Raw genomic sequence first — 20633 nt, forward strand, 5'->3', positions numbered from 1 at the left:
TTCAAATGAAATGTTAAATTTAGTGGGTGATCACACACGGTTAACATAACGTAAGCATAGCAACAATCTCATCAGTAATGTTGCCCCGGGATGAAAGTCAGATTATTTTTACATCACCTTTAATGGCAGCCAAACAATGTTATGTTTTGTTCGCCTTTGCTACTGGACATGAGAATAATTACATTAGCATTAGGGGTCACTTGTCAGCAGAGCTTAATTAATGTTGGTTTTATGGCAGAATCCGTTTTTTGGCCGACCATTCGAATGCCAGTTTATGTGGCTGTGTTTGACCAAAACTGAAAAGTCCTCTAAACACATCAAATTAGCAGCCAATGATAAAGTGTTATGAGCTCAAGCTTAAAATAAATAAATAAATAAACAAATAAATTAATAAATAAGATTCATATATATAAAGCGAATTGAGGTAACTTTACACCAAATTTGATATTTAATAATTTAATGTAAAACATATTACATATGTATTGTGATTCATGCACTTACTGGTATCAAGGCTATTTAGAATGATTTACAAAAAGATAAAATTAATAATGAAAACAAAATGATTATTTCAATATTACCATACATGTTTAAAAAAAATGTAGATTTTCTGGTTAAATAGTGGGAGATATAAAATAAATAAAAATATAAAAATAAAAATAAAATAATGGTGATATCTTAATAGTGTGAAGTTTCTAGTTACATACAGTACTACTACTTTCAATAAAAGCTGTGTATCAGTATTGCTGACTTGGCAATATATCAATGACTAATTTAATAACATGTCCTACTGCCTTGTTTTCAGAAAATGTAGCAATGAAGTGATGTTCTGTTGGGTTTAGATCAGCTGATTGAGCCACTGAAAATTACATTACGCCATAATAATTTTAAAGGATGTTAACCAAGTATCAGGAGAGGTTGGTCAATAGAGGGCACTAAGGTGCCATCATCATATGACTTTCCTTGAAGAGAGAGAGAAAAAAAATCATTCATTCATTAAAATGTTTCTATATATATATGGATATATATTTCTAGATGAGCGGGATAAGGAGTAGGTATTGATTTTTTTTTTTGGGGGGTAGAAAAAAAAAATCTAATGTTGGCAGACAAAATACAACATAATGAGATGAGTGGAAAGTAAGTATTTGACATATTTTCTTTGTTGACGTAGCAGTTTAACAATTGTTAATTGCCGTTAAGGTTAAATAAAACGGACAGAGCAGCAGCTCCATTAAGTCGCCAGCCATGTTTGAAAGAATGAATTAGCAGGAATGAATAACAATGAAGCATGCAAGGCTCTTGCGAGCAGAGAGAGGGAGGGGGAATAAAAATTGCTTGATTTTTGCACGCACTAACTTCTAGCCGTGGGCAGAGTAAATCTATCAAAAGGCTGTCACACTTAAAAAGGAGAACATCTGTAACAACAATAACAAAAACACTGCCCATAAAAAGAAAGGCCCGGTGGTTTTGAAAACACTCCATTTGGCAAACACAGTCAGATTTAAGCATCGCGCAAAGAAAAGAATGCAGGTTAAAAGGGTTAATCCTATTTTTGTTATCACCCGCTCCAATGAACGCCGGCGTCTCTTTACTAAGCACCGCCAGCAGACACACTGCAAGCACATCACTGACACTGGGGCTGTGCGGTTGCAAGTGGCTATATTTAGGTGAGGCGCGCCGTTTTATCAAGCCTACGCTAAGAAGATTTCATCAGAAGTTGAGGCAAATCTCCCCAACCTGAGGCTGCTGAGAAAAAGGGGAAAAAAAAACGTGGGATTTGCTAAAAACCCGCAGGGAGCTGAGGAAAACTAAAACGAGCCTTACCCAATGCTGCTAAAATAACTTCATCGATAAGTTGTTCCATTGTGGGACAAGGTTTTTGTTAACTGTTGAATAGAGCTATTCATACGAGCATCACTCAATGAAGTCAAGAGATAGACAATGTGAAAGAAAACACAGCAGTCGTACCTTTTAGAAGTAAAGGGCCCGAGACACATGCAGATAAACAGACAGTTTTTCAGTCTCTCCTCCACTTGGTCAAAGTCAGCAAAGGCCCAACTCTTGGACGTCTCTGAAAGATTACCTTGAGATATTATCATGTAGTGTGGGATATGTTACGGTGTGACCTCTGGGAACATGTTTATTATTTATTTATTTATTTATTTATTTTAATGTACTAGAATAAATTGCAATTGCCCATCCACTACTGTAGGTGTCAGTGGCGCTCTGCCTGTCAGGAAGTGCAAGGGCCGGGTTATTATAGTTTTTAAATTTTCATTAGTTTTTATTTCGTTTTGAGTTTTGTTTTTTGTTATTTTTCAGGCAGTTCTGTTAGTTTTCTATTAGTTTTATTTATTTATTTTTTTTAAATGGTTAATTTTTGTTTAGTTTTAAGTTAGTAAACTTAAAACTTAGTAAGTAAACTTGGTTTAAAAAAAAAATGTATTACTCGTGGTAAAATAAAAAAGTAACGCATGTCTTACTAAGCGTTGCATTTTGGCTTAGTTAAATGAAAAAGCAGGCAGCTGAGCCAAGCCAAAAGTCAGGCCCGCAAAATTATTGTCTAGGAGCAATGTCATCTGAAGGTGCTTTTCTATTGGCTGCTGCTAGATGACATCACTTCTATGTGACACACTTTCAAACGTTCTTATTCTGGTTCAATACTTTTATTTAATTTTCACTAACTCAAACTAAACGACTCCCCGACATACAGAAATTTTAGTTCCTCCGTCAAAATGTATCACTTCACTCTACTTCCTGGAACCCAATTACAACATTCTGATTACCTATGCCATTGAGAAAGCACAAAAAGTGCAAAAAAATGTTAATTAAAAAAAAAATGGGCAGGAGTTCACTTTATTAAAATACAGAACTGTCTCAGAAAATTAGAATATTGTGATAAAGTCCTTTATTTTCTGTAATGTAATTTAAAAAAATGTTGTACATTCTAGATTCACTTGGAGACACTTGCAGGTGTTTCGAGTTAATTAGACGATTCAAGTGATTAGTTGAATAGCCTACTGGTAGACTTTTTCATGATATTGTAATATTTTGAGATAGGATATTTGAGTTTTGTTTAAGGTGTAAGCCATAATCAGCAATATTAAAATAATAAAAGGCTTGCAATATTTTAGTTGATTTGTAATGAATCCAGAATGTATGACATTTTTGTTTTTTAACTGCATTACAGAAAATAAAGAACTTTATCACAATATTCTAATTTTCTGAGACAGTCCTGTACAAGTACTTGTTTTCAAACGAAAGTAACATGCAACCATGTGTTTTAAAATATGTAACATTAATGCATTGCCCAACACTGTGAATGCAGTGTAGTGTACTGTTACAGGTCTACATAACGAGCCCAAGGAATGTCCCGCCACTGCCTTCATCATGCACTTATCCCACAAGCGTGTGCCAGTATCTGCTCTCTGGTTTTGCGGTCTGTCATGCTGCCAGTAATTGTGCCTGTCTTTTATCGCCATTCCTTGTTATCTCCAAGAAGGTCCTTAGGGTTAAGTCACAAGGTTCACTGGCAGCCGGCGACGAGTGCGGACGAGGAAACACACACACGAGGCAGGTCCTAAAAACAACACCCACCATTCTACCCAGTGCAGCACAGTTGGCCGGAAGATTCTGGGGATTGAGCAAAGGGCTTTCTCCAAACACTAATGACGTGCTAAGATAATGTAGTGTGCGGGAAGCTGATCGCACTGTACATGTCACCTCGCGCACTTGTTCTGGACGGTGCCATTATCTTCAGCACTGCAGCCGCTGTAATCGGCAAATGGAGTGGCCACGATGAAAGCCTTTCCCGTCTAACTCCAAAATGGTGATCGGAGGTCAAAGTGCAAGAAGAAGAGTAGGTAGACCAAAACAAAATTACCCGCTTATGACCTATTAAGACTGACAACCAGTGATAACAAAAGAAGGGTATAAGGAGTGCGGATATATAAGGAGTATCTTGTTTGGAGGCTCATCCATCCGTTCATTTTCTATAGCACTTGTACTACTTAGCCTTGCGGGATGACCTGGAGCCTAATCCCAGCTGAGTTTTGAGAAGGAGAGATATAAGGCCTACACTAGTCTGTACAGGTTGCCAGCTCGTTGCAGGTTTGTGTAGTGACCTCAAGTCATACCTTTTTCTTTAAGTCAGTGAATATAGAAAAATACACTCAAAAATGCAGTGAATTGTAAATGTGGTCAAATCACAGTTGAGTTAGTTCAGCAGGCGCAGTTTTATTGGTTGTCAGTCTTAATTAAAGTGAAATAAATAATAATAATAATAATAATAATAATAATAATAATAATAATAATAATAATAAGAATAAGAATAATAATAATAATAATAATAATAATAATAATAATAATAATAATAATAAAAAAAATCAGCATTCAAATAGAAACAGCTCTTGACTTCTTTGTGAAAAAAAACTACATCGAATAATGTCAGAATAATATTGTGATACAATGATTTCAATTTCTACCGCACGTCCTCTTTAAGGTCAGAGGTGAGTTGCAAACTATCCTGGCTGACTTTGGGCAAGAGGCAAAATATACCCTAGACTGGTGGCTAGCCAATGACAAGTTGAGAGGATCAATACAAACTGAGGCACACTTTCTTGTACAACAAAAACGTAACTATTATAAGAAAAATGCTATAGCATCCTAAATCAAAGATAAGACCGTTCATTGAGATGATACCAGGATATGCAGTGACAGCTAAATGTGTTGTAATATTTGGGTGGACTCCTATAACAATGTTGTTTTCTTTTATACGAGTCTTGATGTCAACATTGTGCTTCTGTCACTAAGGTGGATCCTTATCTGTTATCCCATGCAGTCGTGACTGATGCATAACTTTGATATCAAGACATACTTTTATTACCTGACCTGTTTCAGTATAGCAATGATGTAATCTATTCACTTGTCTGTATTGAACCATGTCTGTTAATACAAGTATAAGTGCACAGTAACTTTGAACACAGCCTGTAAAAGAAAACAGCTTTTGAACAGGTGTTCATTGTCCACTATGTCTAAAAGGGTTATTAAGATATTGCACAGCAATGTAAAATACCAGAGGCCGAATGAAATGGAACCATAATTTATGCTGTTGCTAATGCATGTAGCTTTCTATTTGTTGTTTTACTATGCCAAAATGACTGCTGCTCAATTATTTTTCTCTTCTCCCGATATTCATTTATGGCCAAAACTCATTTGTGTGTGAGGGGAGACAGCGGAGGGGAAGAAAAACTAGGACATGTTCCAAACAATGATGATGATGGTGAAGATAAATCAGGAGTCCGCCCACATAACAGAGAGGAGAAGGAAAAATAGCCGCTGTCTACCACTGCTGCATGTGTGTGGTAACGCGGCCCATTTGTTTGAGTGTAGCAGACAGCGTGTGGCGTGGCCAAGTCTAACACAATTGATCCAGGGAAGTATTTCCTGTGAGTTTCACACACACACAAACACGCGCACAGACGTCTTTATCCAACACACTGGACTCTGAAGGTCTGAACCCTGCTGGATTCGTCTGTGTTTGGCCTTCTTTGACACAATTGCAAATGTTGACCCGACAGAGGTCTTTAACAAAAAGGTAATTAAGAGCTCATACCTCCTCCAAAGTGAACACAAAATTTTATATTTTTGGCTAGTTGTCCATTTGTTTGTTAGATACCAAGCTACATCTTGGTTCATGGAAGATGGCAAAAGAAATTAATGAGCATCAGCTTCAGGTGAACTGGACTGGAATAATTCAGTTCATACTCAAATGGGATGTTGTTGTTTTTTTTATACCACTATAGCGACCCCTCACTTGTAAATCCATCCATCCATTTTCTTGACCGCTTATTCCTCACAAGGGTGGCGGGGGGTGCTGGAGCCTTTCTCAGCTGGCTTCGGGCAGGAGGTGGGGTACACCCTGAACTGGTTGCCAGCCAATTGCAGGGCACAAAGAGACGAACAACCATCCACACTCACAAGCACACCTAGGTACAATTCAGAGCGCCCAATTAACCTGCCATGAATGGAAAATGGGAGGAGACTGGAGAAACAGGAGAAGACCCATGCAGGCACGGGGAGAACATGCAAACTCCACCCAGGAACGCAGAAGCCTGGACTCGATCTTGCGTCCTCAGTACTGGGAGGCGGACGTGCTAACCAGTCAGCCACCATGACGCCCTCACAAGTAAATTTGCTGTAAATTTCTACTTAGTAGTATACAATACTCCCTAATTTATTCATTGAGGTTAACTAAAACTGTTAGTGTACTGAACACTAACTAACTAACTAAGCAACACAGTACGCCCAACTATGACTATTTGTTTAAATGGGGTTCTCACTGCTTTTGAATTAACACCACAATGGGTAAAAACTTTTTTGATAGGTGATGAGGTATTGAACTGCCGGATGCAATGACTCTTTGCACAACTAATGACATTGTAACCTACAAGAAGAACCGATTTAAGTTTTGGACACATTCTGCTAATTGCTTCTGAGCTTTAACAAACCTTTCCCGTTCACAGCGGTGACTTACATTTAAATTTTAAGTGCTTTTTAATGCAATGTTCCATGGGTGCAGAGAGCCCCCTGAAGCGACATATAACATCTTGACCATTTCTCATCTGGTCTGATGGGAGGGGGTCGTGGTGGCGGGGAAGAAGGGGGAAAAAAATCTATTTCAGAGAGACCAGGGGTGTGAGTATGCACCTGGGACACAGGCCCAGGCTGAAAAGGTTAACCTGTATGTGTGAGGTATAGCGGAGGCTGAGGTGTGCGTGCGTGCATGAAGAGGTCAACAGCAAGGAAATAGGGACTAGGGAAGATTGACGATGGAGAAAATGCTTTGGGTTGGTTTTAAAAGACTAAATATTATACACTAACAGTCACGTCCAGTAACCATCAACCTGTCGTTAAGAGTATTTAGCAGTATGTTGAACAAGAGATTAGAGAATGCCTTTATTTTTGCATTTATTAAAGAGGTTATTTATTAATTTATTTATACAATGGAACTACGAAGGTTGACTACAAGCGGTTCCAGTCAAACTACTACCATCATAAAACATTATTACTGCAAAGACAAATAAAGTTAATCAATGTAAATTTAAAGATTTGTGAACAGGAACAGGCTTTTTTTGTGTACATAGATAAATATGGGAGCAAAAACAAAACGGTTGCATTTATATTTTTTATTTAGTGTACTTCCGACTTACACATACTGTATGTGACTTTCTACCATCTCTGGCATGAATTATGTGTTCTTTGCCCCCCCCCAAACAGCTCTTAAAAAGGGAAAAGTATAGTCGCACGTTTGCAGTGAAAAGGAATAGTGAGATTTACAACCATCAATGAGTAGTCATAATTCTTAGTATGTAGTATTAAGCGTGACTTCCTTTAACAGTGCTATTCTGCACAATTCATCTGTTAAGTGTCACCAAGTCCACATATTTATTTATTTATTTTTTGCCCTTTCTCAGCTCTCTCTCCTTTCCTCCATCAACAGAATGCGTGGCGTTCAAATAATGCATGGCAAACAGCCAGAAGCACAGCATGTCAACGGGAATACGGAAGGGGTCCGTGGAGGTCTTGGTCACTTCATTGTCACAAGACAGAACCCATCTTTCACCCTCTTGCTTGAGGTTGCTTGAAAATATAATGCGCATACAGTTGAATCAGTCAGACAATTCGGAAAATGACCACAAAAAAAAAAAAAAACATTTCACCTATATGAGATTACAACTTGGGGTGAGGCTTCAATTCAGCCGGGTCAGGGGATTAAATGTCACTTTTTCTTTGGCTTTTTAACTACACTTATTTTAAAAGATGATGTCATTGAGTAAATCATGCAAGGCGTCAGTGTGCCTTTATTCAAATAGCATTAATTCCATGTTTTTGTTTTCTTTAGCATTCATCAAATCTCGTTGGACTAATGTGACCATTAGGGACAGGAAAGCTTAGTGTTATGTCACATGACGTTTAATTGCCAAAAGAACATTTTGCAATCATAATGTTGCCATACTATTATGAGTTTACCCCCATACATAACAAAATAAATGTTAGTGATTCCACATATTCTGATCCTTGTTATGCTAGTGGTTAATATGTTAAATGTTTTGGTCCAACATTAAGAACACGAGTATACGGAGGCATCAAGTTGCCTACAACCTTAACCGTGATCCTCGAGTACCCCTATCAAGCCTGTTTTCCACGTCTCCGACAGCCAACACAGGTGTTTCAAACGATCAGCTAATCAGCAAGCTCTGCATGAAGCCTGATAACAATCCTCAGTTGTGTTAGCTGAAGGAAACATGGAAAACAGGCTGGATAGGGGTACTCGAGGACCGGGGTTGAGAACCGGTGGCCTACAATGATGAACTGAGGCTGCTGCTTCAAGTCCCAAGGTGGCCCAGTGCCAGTCAATTGTTTGTGTCCACAACGGTGCCAATGTTTGAGGCATTATTAAGACAGCTGATTTTTGGTTTTATGTGTCAAACAGACAGGTCGGAGAAGCACATAATAGAAGCCCAAGTCAGCCAAATGAAAGGCTGCTACAGATTTACCCTCTGAGGCTAGATTCTCATTGGCACAAGAAATTAAAAAGTCAATTTTCTAAAATACGTACCTTTAAAAAGGACATATGTCAAGGGTTGAAAAATACTTAATTGTGGAACTTTTTCAAATTAATCAGAAGTACTCAGTACTCAGAAGCACTAACGGGAAGTCTGCCGGGTCACCAAAAGCAGCGCCCTGATTTCTCAGTTGAAAAAGAAAAGCATAAAAGGGGGGAGCGGGGAAAAAAAGAGCCCCAGGCTCCTGTAAGCGCTGTAGAGAATTGGGGAAAAACCTCAGCACTCAGCCGTACCGGTACACAACAAACAACGCTCAAATACTTATGCATGTAGAAGTGGGGTTTGGGGGTCTCGGGAATCGGGCAGGACATTACAGCCCAGACACACTGAGCAGTATATGAGAAAAGAGTTGCAGTGTTGGGGAATAACGAAACTGTGGTGTTGAAAGTGTTAAAAGTAGTCTTGCCAGGCGAATGTGGCTGTGTATCCACCTGGGGAGATTATAAATTGATGTGGCAGCATGGGAGATGGCGGAGCGGGAAGGACACACGACGTAACATTTGTTAGGCAAGCCAAATACATTGAGCACAGCAGCTGGCTTGCCCATTTTCAAAATGTATATGATGTCCAATCAATCAATATAATCTCGCCTCCAGATTACAGTCACAAGGTTAAACTCTGTTAATACGTGAAGCAGCATTAAATGACGTCCGGAGGCAGGGGTGCGGGGAACTGAATCTCTGACGTGCAAAATTTAAAAAAAAAAAGATAATTTTTTAGAGTTGTTCAGGCTTCCCACTGTTTCGTTTAAGCGAGGGAGGTCACACGGTAGCGTTCAATCATCCCGCCACTGTAACAGGCAACCTTCTTCTACCCTGCGGGCCAAACACACTACCCCCACCCCCCACGCCTCCGCATGGGCTCCCTCCATTAAATAAATTGTGCCGTAATAATCTCTTGGCTCAATATTTATGGATGAGAGCGGGCAGCCTATTTTGACTAGCCCACTTTCAGGGCCGGGCCAGAAGCCTCTGTAATCCCATGTTTAAATGTCGCAAAATTAAACAGGGGAGTTATTCAACATAAACTGTGAAAAAAAAAAAAAAAAAAAAGAAGTGGGAGACACAGAAGCTGTGCAATGTGAGAGTGTCATACCTCTGTGCAGATTAGCACTTATGAAACCTTGCTCCATTAAGGGCGAGAGCTGTCATGCTGGAGTTTAGTTCATTCACGCGTCTTTAATACAAAAGGTTTCATTACCGCTGACAAGGAAGTTTTGTTTTCATTGGTCTGGGTTTATCCTGTATTGTTTGATTATTTGGGCTTGTGTAACATGTAGGGATGATATTGTTGCATATCATTATCCTTCCAACTTTTAGAAGGCTTTATCAACATGCCCAAAAACTCACAAATATTTGCAAGTGCGTTTATCCTGGTGAAGATGCACTATATATATATGTATTTTAGGGCTCCAGAACACTCTCCCAAAAAACAAATCAGTTGTGCTCCTTGGAAAACAGGAAAAAAAAAATACAAATTGGGTGAAAGGCGGACTGCACACTATTTAAAAAAAAATTTATACACATTTTTATTAATAATGTATGAGCGTTGGTGAGGATAGTGAATGTTGATTTTTTATTTTTTTTGTCAGGGTACGTTCAAGGTCGCAAACGGCCGCCATTTTCGCGAACAGTTTTGATGGTCGCAAACAGTTCTTCTTGCCACTAAGAAATTTTATCTGGCGTTTTTCTTGTCCACACCCACCATCACTTTGGCAGTGCCTGTCAAGCCATTTTTATATGTTTCTGCATTAAAGGGATACTTGACTCTTTGAGTCATTTTCAGCAGCAAAAAGTTAATATTTTGTCCAGAATGAATTTGGTAACTTCATTATTTTACATGCACAATTAATTTTTCCCACTTTCTGTCGACTGAAGATGACATCACCTCTGCTGAGGAAGTAGGTAACAGCCAATCATGGATCAGTCTGCTGACCAAACCCAGAAAACAGGTGAGCCATGATTGGTCGTTATCAACTTCCTCAGCAGAGGTGATGTCATCTTCAGTCAACAGCAAGTGGGAAAATAGTTTTGAAAGTTATTAATTGTACAAGCTGTGATTGGCTGGCAACCAGTCCAGGGTGTACCCCACCTACTGCGCAAAGCCAGCTGGGATAGGCTCCAGCACCCCCGCAACCCTTGTGAGGAATAAGCGGTTAAGAAAATGGATGGATGGATAATTGTACAAGAAAAATAATTAAGTTATCAAATTAATTCTGGACAAAATATTAACTTTTTACTGCTGAAAATGGCTCAAAATGAGTCAAGTATCACTTTAAAAAAAACTGCTACAAAGTGAGGCTTTTACAATCTACCTTGAACCTCTTTTGTAAAGTGACTTCTGACCCCGCTACACCCACCATTTCCTTGGCGGTGCGTGTCTCGACATCTCAGTTGTCAATATACTCAACAATGTCACACTTGCAGCGCCCCACGAGACCCAAACAAATCAATATCAAAACACTCTCTTAAATCAGCTGTAATAAATCCCATTGAAATATACAAGGTTGTTATTTTGTCTGCTGTGCACCCACATACACACGCATATACTCACACATGCAGACGCCTGTTGTCTTGCATGCTTGAGAAGCGACATACGCTCCATGAGGACAGCGGCGTTTAGGAGCGCGAGTTAAAATGCTACCAAAAACAAACAAACAAACAAATAAATAAATAATCATGAGGCAACTGTGGCGGCAGAATGACCATCTGATTAACAAACAAAAGAATTGTGTTGAGCAACTGCATTCACAATTAGTGCAACAAGCTGTTCCCACCATGTCAGTCATCTGATAAGCGATTGTTTTAAGTCAGCATTCAGAATAAATGTCAAGTGGTCGCAGTTGTCAAGGAGTCCATGATTTTGGTGTTTTTCAACAACCCAATTTTGTGCACTGCTACATAATCAGTCTATCCATTACATTTTCCTGAGATGATACAGAATGTACGTTGGATTCGGGCACTAATACCAGACTGCCTCTTGTAAAGTCATCTGGTATAGGCCAAAATTCACCACCTGAAATTTTTAAGATGTTATGGTGGAACATTAGAATGATTTTGGATTTTTCATTATTGTTAGTTCTTATTTTGTTTTGACTTTTGTTGTTCGAATGTAGTTAGTTTGAATTGCTTGTTAGATTTTATTAGTTTTGATTTTTAAAGTTTTTAATAATTGTAGTATTGTCTTTTTTTAATATAGGGCTCATGTGCTGAAAGTTAAAGTTTATCCATCCATCCATCCATCCATCCATCCATTTTCTTGACCGCTTATTCCTCACAAGGGGATGCTGGAGCCTATCTCAGCTGGTCTGGGCAGGAGGCGGGGTACACCCTGGACTGGTTGCCAGCCAATCGCAGGAAGTTCAAGTTTAGTTCAAGTTTAAGGTTTAACTTACAGAGCTTTCCGTCCATTGTTGAAAACAAAATCAAATTCAAGCCCTTTCCTTAATTACGTTTTCTTGTTCTTGCTGCCAAATTGCAAACTTCTCAAGCTCTTTTTCAAGTTTATGAGTGTTATTACCCTTGCAAAGCATCTACTGTATACCACTACATTACAAAGTGCTTTGCTTTTCTGACACCCATACACAGACAGATGAAAAAATGTTTGGGCCCGGGTTTATTTTAGCCGCAACTTTTAGAACGCATGTAGCATATGCAGAATATTTTTTTTAATCAAAATTTTACAAATTCAGCAATAGACTTTCGAGGTTGCACTGTACAATGTCGAGTAACAAAATGTTTTCGCCACTCAGACAATAAGATCTCAATCTATGCCAGATGAAAAACAGCTGATGTTTGTCTCTTTGCCCAGAGAAATATCCGGGTGAATCCTATCAACGCAACAGCACTGTGTGCCGAGCTCCAGACAAACAATGCAGCGCGATATTAGAATGCAGCTCTCTGATCGCTGAGTGCCTTTTAATTATCTGGTGATTCAGAGCCCAGAGGACACATCTGTTGGAAAGTCTTTCACGTTTCCCGGCGAGAAAGGAAAGTGTCACACATTATAACTTTTTTTTTCTCACCTTCCCTTTGCAAGGAAGGTTCTATTAAGTCCCCCACCCCTCTCCTGTTGCCAGCACTACCAAAGACGGGGGTTGGTTGTCCTGCAGTTTCTGTCAATCAGTGAAATCCCTTTGCAACAGCCAGCAGGCGAAAGCTTCCACCCTCTATGCAAAATCTTCTTTCTCGCAACAGCCTTTTATTCCACTTGCACACTCTAGGTAAGACACTTACATAGACAGGAACATCACAATTCTTTTAAATTACTTTGTTTCTGTCTTTTTTTTTCTTTTTTTAAATATCGGAGGAACAACTGTAAAATAAGTACAGTTGCTGTTGGTCACCCATAGTACATATTTTCCAATTATGTGATCCAAAATCAATGAGACATTACGAACTGCATCAATCCATAATTTTTTATTCTTACTTTTTTTTTATTTTTATAAATAATACTTGTCTTTATTAGGTTCAGATGGAGTCTGGACCTAAACCAGTGATGGCTCGTCAATAGAGGGCACTAGGGTGCCACCCGCTTGCCCAGCTGAGTACTGTCAATACTGTAAATGTGGCATTCCCTTCTAAGTTATGTATATCTATCCAATAAAAGATGCATCTCAATACATTTTACAGCGGAACGACAGACAGACAGACAGACAGAGAGACAAACAGACAGACAGAGAGACAAACAGACAGACAGACAGACAGACAGACAGACAGACAGACAGACAGACAGATAGATAGATAGATAGATAGATAGATAGATAGATAGATAGATAGATAGATAGATAGATAGATAGATAGATAGATAGATAGATAGATAGATAGATAGATAGATAGAAAACGTGTCACTCATACCTCAAGACCAATGTATATATTACTGCATATGGGTTTAAAAAAAATAATCAGCTGAAAATTGAACAAATCAAATCATCTCAATCAGCTCAAAGTTTCCACTGTATTAATTGTCAATATGTACAAACAAGGACATAGCGTTGATAAATTTTAGCAGGGCTTCTGCAGAGCTGCGAAGGGACGGTAAAAGCAGTGGCAATCAGCAGATACATATTTATGGTCCATCTCGGCTTAAAAGGATTCATCATTTAAAAGAATCTCTTTCTTTGGATCCTCAGTGTCACCATGTCGCTGACCGCATCTTCCCCGCTTGCAAGATGCTCGTTCAGAACGGAAGACGGCCACTGGGCTTTGGATGTGGAAAATGAGGCTGTAGATTGGATTATGATGCCATTTTTAATCCGTCTTTTTCCCTGGCTGGATACCGCTCCTCCCCGCTTCTTAGCGTTACACAATACTTGACAAGGGAAGATTTCTGCCGAATTCTGGCGTGGTGACGACTACGTGATTCCTTGTGACACTCTAATTTGAGCTTATAGCGCTAAGGCTTTGATGCAGACATGGGAATAAAACTTTTAGTCACGGCGACCCTTCTCTTCTGCGGCCCCATTAAAAAGGTCCCACTCAGATCCTTGTGTAGTTTAATTAGACTCATCTTGTCCTGTGCTCATCCTGATTTTGGAGAATGTAGGTGTCCAAAGTAGCAAGTAAGTTTCCCCCTCAGCGCATTAAAACTCAAATACAAGCTGATAGTCGTCTCGACGTGCAGTGTCATCTCCCTGACATAGCACGCGATTCCCCCTCACGTCTAACTTTGCTATTATTTCTGAAAAAACTTTTACTTTAATGCTGACGAACGACTAATGACACAGACTTCCTTCGAGAGGTAGCACGGTAATGGTGCATTATAGTTTCATTTACTTGTGAAATGGTGCATCAAAAGTGGTGTGCCTCGTCTTGTCCCTGTTAGCAGCAGAAAAACATGCAAAGATTTTCTACACTCCAATGGGCAGAGGCACACGATACATTTTTAGCTCTCCATATTGGGCAGTCGCCGATTTTCAGCTATTTATTAAACGGTATGACAGATGGGTGAGTTGCAGCCGATCCCATCTGACTTTGGGTGGGGAAACAAGGTACATCCTTGACTGGTCGCCATCCAATCGCAGACCCCAATATCCTGCCTTAGACCCCAATCTGTTGTCTGGTTGTATTATTTTAAGAGCATCACCTCTCTGGTGTGATTTAATCTCTATATTTCACTGAGAGAGTCACACGTGCATCATCTGCATGCGGCTAGAGCAGCGCCGCAGCCTAATTCTGCATCCCCGCTCAAAAAGACATTTCAAAACCGAGGGCCGGAGCCAAACCTCTGACCTTTCGGTATGAGGACGATCTCCCCGAGCCCCAAGTCACCCTCTCTGGTGACATTTAACATGGTGAGTAAGAGAGCAAGAGAGGTGGACAGAGCAAGGGGGTCAAACAGCAAGGAAGGAACACAACTAAAATGGCCATCTGTGTAACTTTGACCGCTTCAAAGTACAGTGGACCCCCACTATTCGCAAAGGATAGCGACAAGCCCGAATAGCACATTTTCATGAATATTTGACATTCCCCTAAAAGTGACTATGATGAAAAAGCACTTTAATAGCTAAAAAACTTGCAAACATATCTACCCTTAAAAATACAGTAAACAGCTTACAGCTAAGCACGTGGATACACAATGGTCTGTAGGTTACTACTCTAATTTAATGCTTTTTAATGCAGTTTTTTTTAATGCAACTAAAACTAATTTAATGCCCATGTCGTACTGTGTATACACACACGCGTACATATACATATCTACATTCATACATGCATATATCGTTTATATATTAGGGATGTAACAATAACGGCAATATCGCGATATTAAAACGGCCACAATATCGTTGTCGTCATGTCACGATATTAAAAGCAACACATCTGTTTTTAAATTTAAAAAGTCAAGTTGATTTCCATTTGTGCAGTTCTAGCACCCTCTGGTGGTTAGTTTTTCAGTGCAGTTTCATTTTCAGAAGAGAGGTTTTGGACCTTCAATGTTTAAAATTCACACTCATGGTCACATGAAGGGGAAAAAAAATATGCTTGTGAATCGAGTCAATATGTGGAGGAACTCAGTGTGTGCGTGCATAAGCAACTACGTGCCTCAATAATAAGTGTTATTAGAGATTGTAGGTTGTTTGTACACATTGCGGTTGTGTAGAAAAGCACACTATTGTGTTTTTTTTTTTTAGTATGAGCTCATTTTTTTTCATTACGATATTGTTTCCTTTTTTTGATATTGCGACCCTCCCCACAATATTGTGATAATTATCGTATCGTGAGCTTCATGTCGTGATAATATTGTATTGTGATGTTTGGATATTGTTACATCCCTATATATTAGTTGATTCAATTTTTAATCATAATCGCATGACTTCCAGAAATAGCTAACAATTAATTGTAAAATAATCGGACATTATATCTGTTCCAAATGTACAACAAACTGTCTTTTCAAGTTTTCATACTCTTGTTAATTAACATAAAGGTGGACAAATAGGAATAGTTATATATATATATAGTTCATTGATAGTGATTTTATAGGAAGTAACTCATAAAGTTAGAGTTCAAAGTGGTGAAAAGGAGTGTGAAATATTGCGTGATTGATTTGTGTTGAGTTAATTATCTGCCACCAGGTGGCATTAGTGTTTCATGTTGGACTTTGGTGACAAGAACTACATTTTTCTTTTCAAATTCGGAGCAAGTGATATTTGGAACATGAAAGAACTCATGGACACCAGGCCATTTTGTTCATACTACACACTCGCACCCGTCGACAGGAACGTGCAACCGAGGGGCACAAAGTCGGAAGCACAAGTATTGGGACGCACCGCATAAGAAGAGGTCCCAGGATGACTTCTGATGGACAACATGATTTTAAACTACAGTGGAAAGGTGGAGGCGGCTGCATCAATGCGCCAGTATACGGTACTACCGCTCAGATTTAACAAATACATTTTCAAATAAGTGAATGTGAAGCTTTGTAAAGCGCTTTGGACACCGCATGGTGTAGATAAAGTGCTACATGCAGTAAGTGCACTCCACTTACCATTATGATCAAATTTTCATTTATTGCACTATGACGTGCTTTTCCGGAAAAGTACAATGAGTAACCCAATCAAGTCACTGATAGTCATTCTATGAAGGTCAACACGAATAGTGAATCAGGATTCAGGGGCTGAGTGTGAGCTCCAGTCTGTACTTTACGGTATTTACTCTTCAATTCAATGGCGACCAGTCCAAGGTGTATCTCGCCTGTCCATCAAAGTCAACTCGTATAGGCTTCAGCTCACACGTGACCCCAATGAGGACAACTGGAATAGAAAATTAGTAGATGGATTGACAAATCAATTGTGAATATCAAATATTGTTTTTAAAGTGATGGAGGAAATCTCTCGGTGGATGTTCTGAACTCCTGTTTCAATACCAGTGTAAAGTCAGAATGACGTTGCCTGAGGTGTGCATGATTATATATAGCTTCCCGGAACTAATATGTTAATACTGAAACAACATGCAAACTCCACCTCCGACCTGACAGGTAGACATGCTAACCACTTCAGTCACTGTGCTGGTCATTTAGTTGATTGGAAACTCAACAATACCAATTGGTAATGATTGTTGCTGGTCTCTACATGTCACTCTTATGGATGGAATGGACTGCCAACACGTCCAAAGTGTATCCCGCCTCTTTCCCGAACAACAACTGCGACACGCTCCATCCCCACCACCCCTCTGTGACCCTACACATGGATCAGCCGTGGCAGTAATGGATGGCTGGACTTCACACTCTGTCTCTAGTCACCTGTCCCACATTTAGTCCAATTGCCAAGCCATATTTTTTTTTCCCCACCCGATGACAAGACCCGAGCAGGATGTCACTGATCATGTTTAAAAAACGCCTCATTCACTGTAGGAGATGAAAGGAATCTGTCCTGTTTTCTATTCGCAGATGTGTTTTATTTTCCCTTCTTTTTACCTCACCAAACTCACAATATAACACGTGCACATCTCTCAGGGTCCGACATCTTGGTGCAAACACTTTGATATGTACGCTAGGAGTGGTATGTATGAGAGGACTCAGCATCACCAATCACGTCCTAATAAGACAACATTCAATGTGTAAGGGGGGTGGGGGGTCGGGGGGAATGTGCAAGAATCACAATATAGCTCCAGTGAATAGCTGCACCGGTGAACTAAATCTGACACTGGCTGTAATTAAATATTTTCCTCCTTAATTACCGAGCTACAGGAAATGAGCTAGTGCAAAGAAGACGAAGGAGTAAAAAAAACATTTTCATAATTTCCTATCAAGCTATATGGACGTTTTGTATTTTCATTTTACAATCACATCATTGCTGTTTTTGCCAATAAACAAGCACATATCTCACTGGTGCCTCAGTTGATGTTCAACCACATGTAGTTGCATTACAAAAGCCTTATAAGCAAAGGGACCTTTAAAGCCCGTCTCGCCAAGCTGTTCAGAGGCTCCATGTGGCCATGAATCAAGATGCATATGGCCAATAACACACTCAAGGGCACTAAGGAATCTGCAGAATATAAAAACAAGACTACTACAATTCATCCTAATACAATGTGCTTCATAATAAAACGTAGAGTTAATTTGACCTCTTTTTAAAATTAAATGTAACATTAAATGTAAATGTGAGAATGCTTCAGAACCATCAGGTAGAAACAAACAACAGGCTTCAATTGTTGTTTGCTTTTGCACATATTTATCTAAATTCCCTGTTTGGGAAAGGCTGCGTTAGCGCGTTATCCACGCGTTGCACCATAAAACAACTGGCCTCGCGAACATCCCAAAAAGAGTGAATTCCAAGGTTTCTTATGTGGGGTGGGATTTTTTTTTTTTCCCCCTTTGGGTGGGGGGTTGCGCGTTCACTATTTTTCATATTGTTTCTCAACATGAAAAGGGGAATAAATGAATTGAGAGAAGCAGTGTACCAACGCATCTGCCTGGGTTATTGTCCACTCCATTCGTAGAAAACCTAGGACGAGTGGGCCATATATGGCCAGTAAGAGTATTCTGTTTGATATGACAATCTTTGAAAAAATAAAAACTCAGAAGAACTGCTATGAAGATCCATCCATCCATTTTCTGTACTGCTTATCTTCACTGGTTGGAGGTGAGCTGGATAGCTGATGTTGGGCAAGAAGTCAGGTACCCTGGACAGTCAGCCGGTCAATTGCAGGGCGCTTTTATGCAGTTCCATTCACACTCAAATTTACACCAATGGACTATTTAGTCATCAATCTACCTCCTTTTTGGAATTGGATAAGAAGCTGAGTACTCAGAGAAAACTCACAGAGGCATATACAACTTGAACTAACATGCAAACGCAACGCAAGAAGGCCACGGCCTTGATTCAAACCACCAACCTCAGAACTGAGGCAAATGCCACAAATCCAAAAAATACACGATATAATATTGTCTGTAATATTAAATGTTTATCTGCATCATTTTTCATATTATAGCCCCTGATCGGCAAAAGTTTGATGATCTAAAGTCGTCAAAACAGAAACTTGACATACAGAGCATTCTGTTTACCTGAAATCACTGTAGGGGTGAATAATCCAAAATCCGGCGGATTTAACCCGCTCCTGTTCCCGCTCCACCGCCTTCTCGCTTCCAAACATCCTCAGGGAGAACTTGTTGAGCCCCGGCTGGAGCATGGCCCCGAACTGTCGGTGCATGAAGCCGGCCTGGTACAAGCGCTCGTCGTCGGGCAGGATCTGATCAATTCCATCCAACTTTATAAACCCAGACTGGTTGTCGGCTTGGGACTCGCTCGGAGGTGCGCCGTCGCCGCTGCCGGTGGAAGCGCCACCTCCACCGGCCCCTTGCGCGCCTTGCTCCGTGTCGCCCTCGCCGATCGCTCCCGGGGGGTTCTCCTCGCTCGGGGTGACGTCCCCCTCGGTGATGAGGCGCCTCTCCTCCGCCGAGTCCGAGTCGTGCACATGGCGGCTGGTGATAGACGAGAGGCTGCCCCGGAACCTCCGGCAGTCTCCGTTGGAGCTGGTCTTCATCGGTCTCCCGATGTCGGTCTCCATGATAAGCGAGTCGCCGCTTTTGGTCTCCCCGATGCCTCTGCAGCTTCCCCCGGAGGTGGGCGACGGCAGCGGCTTCATCCGGATGCTCTTCCTCCGCGTGTCCTTGTCCGCGTCTTCTCCTTCACCCATGATGGACGGTTTGTGTCCAATGTGCTGGGGCAAACTGTAGAGCCGTTTACGCATGGACGAATGCAACCTGTCCATTATGTCATGGAGCGAAAATGGAACAAATCTAGATTTGTTAGGCAAACCGAGCAGCACCGGGTGATGCTTCTGATCCTGTGAGCGATCCCTGAAAGCCTGTAACACATGACACACTCGCCTTGTCGCTTCTGAGGACGGTGGTGGTGGTGGTGGCGGCTCTTAATGAAATAAACTGCACATTTTTGGGTTCCCTTTAAATGATGATTCGACTACCTGGCAGCTCGCGTGCGTCCTCCTCACGCACAGCCTGGGCGGTCCGCTCGGCCACCTCGCACATCTTTGCGCCTCTTCGCCTGCATGGCGCGCAAAAGTGGGGGGGAAACTGACTGAAAGTCACCTTTGCCTGGCATGTGAGGGACGCGCCGGCGGATGGAGGAGGAGGTGGGAAGGCGGGATGGAAGGGTCAGCAGCAGGCTCGCTCCTCTCGCCGAGACGTCGTCGAGGCGACAATCATGATGGGAAACATGCATACGGCGTTCCACGGGGCTCACGCGCTGACATCACCCCAATCCATCCGATCCGGCGCGGCAGAGGAGCGTTTTGGTGAACGTGTGAATATGCATGATGTGGTAGGGTTGCCATAGGAGCGAGGGGGGCTCAGCCCACCTTGTTTAAAGGGGAAATGTGCTTCCCATTCTTAAAACGCGAGGAGGGAGATGAGGCCACAGGTAGGATTAGGATTGCTTGAACCCCGCGTGGCACATAATGAAGGGAAACAACTGATTCATGGGTGAAAGTGGACTGATGGTGCTGCCAGAGACTTCTGTAATTGGGAGTAATTGCTATAATTGCGTGCAATTGGGGA

General features: G+C 40.8%; 1 protein-coding gene across 1 annotated transcript in view; it reads right to left on the bottom strand.

Moving 5' to 3' along the window:
* hcn4 (hyperpolarization activated cyclic nucleotide-gated potassium channel 4) overlaps positions 1-20486 on the bottom strand; it is a 91269-nt gene extending 70783 nt beyond the window's left edge. The window contains exon 1 of the mRNA XM_077519756.1: positions 19122-20486. Within this exon, the coding sequence (XP_077375882.1) occupies positions 19122-19828 (707 nt within the window). The 5' untranslated portion in view covers positions 19829-20486. The remainder of the gene's footprint in view (positions 1-19121) is intronic.
* Between the last annotated feature and the right edge of the window lie 147 nt (positions 20487-20633).

This window comes from Festucalex cinctus, chromosome 4 (genome assembly GCF_051991245.1).
Source record: "Festucalex cinctus isolate MCC-2025b chromosome 4, RoL_Fcin_1.0, whole genome shotgun sequence".
NCBI classification, from domain to species: domain Eukaryota; kingdom Metazoa; phylum Chordata; class Actinopteri; order Syngnathiformes; family Syngnathidae; genus Festucalex; species Festucalex cinctus.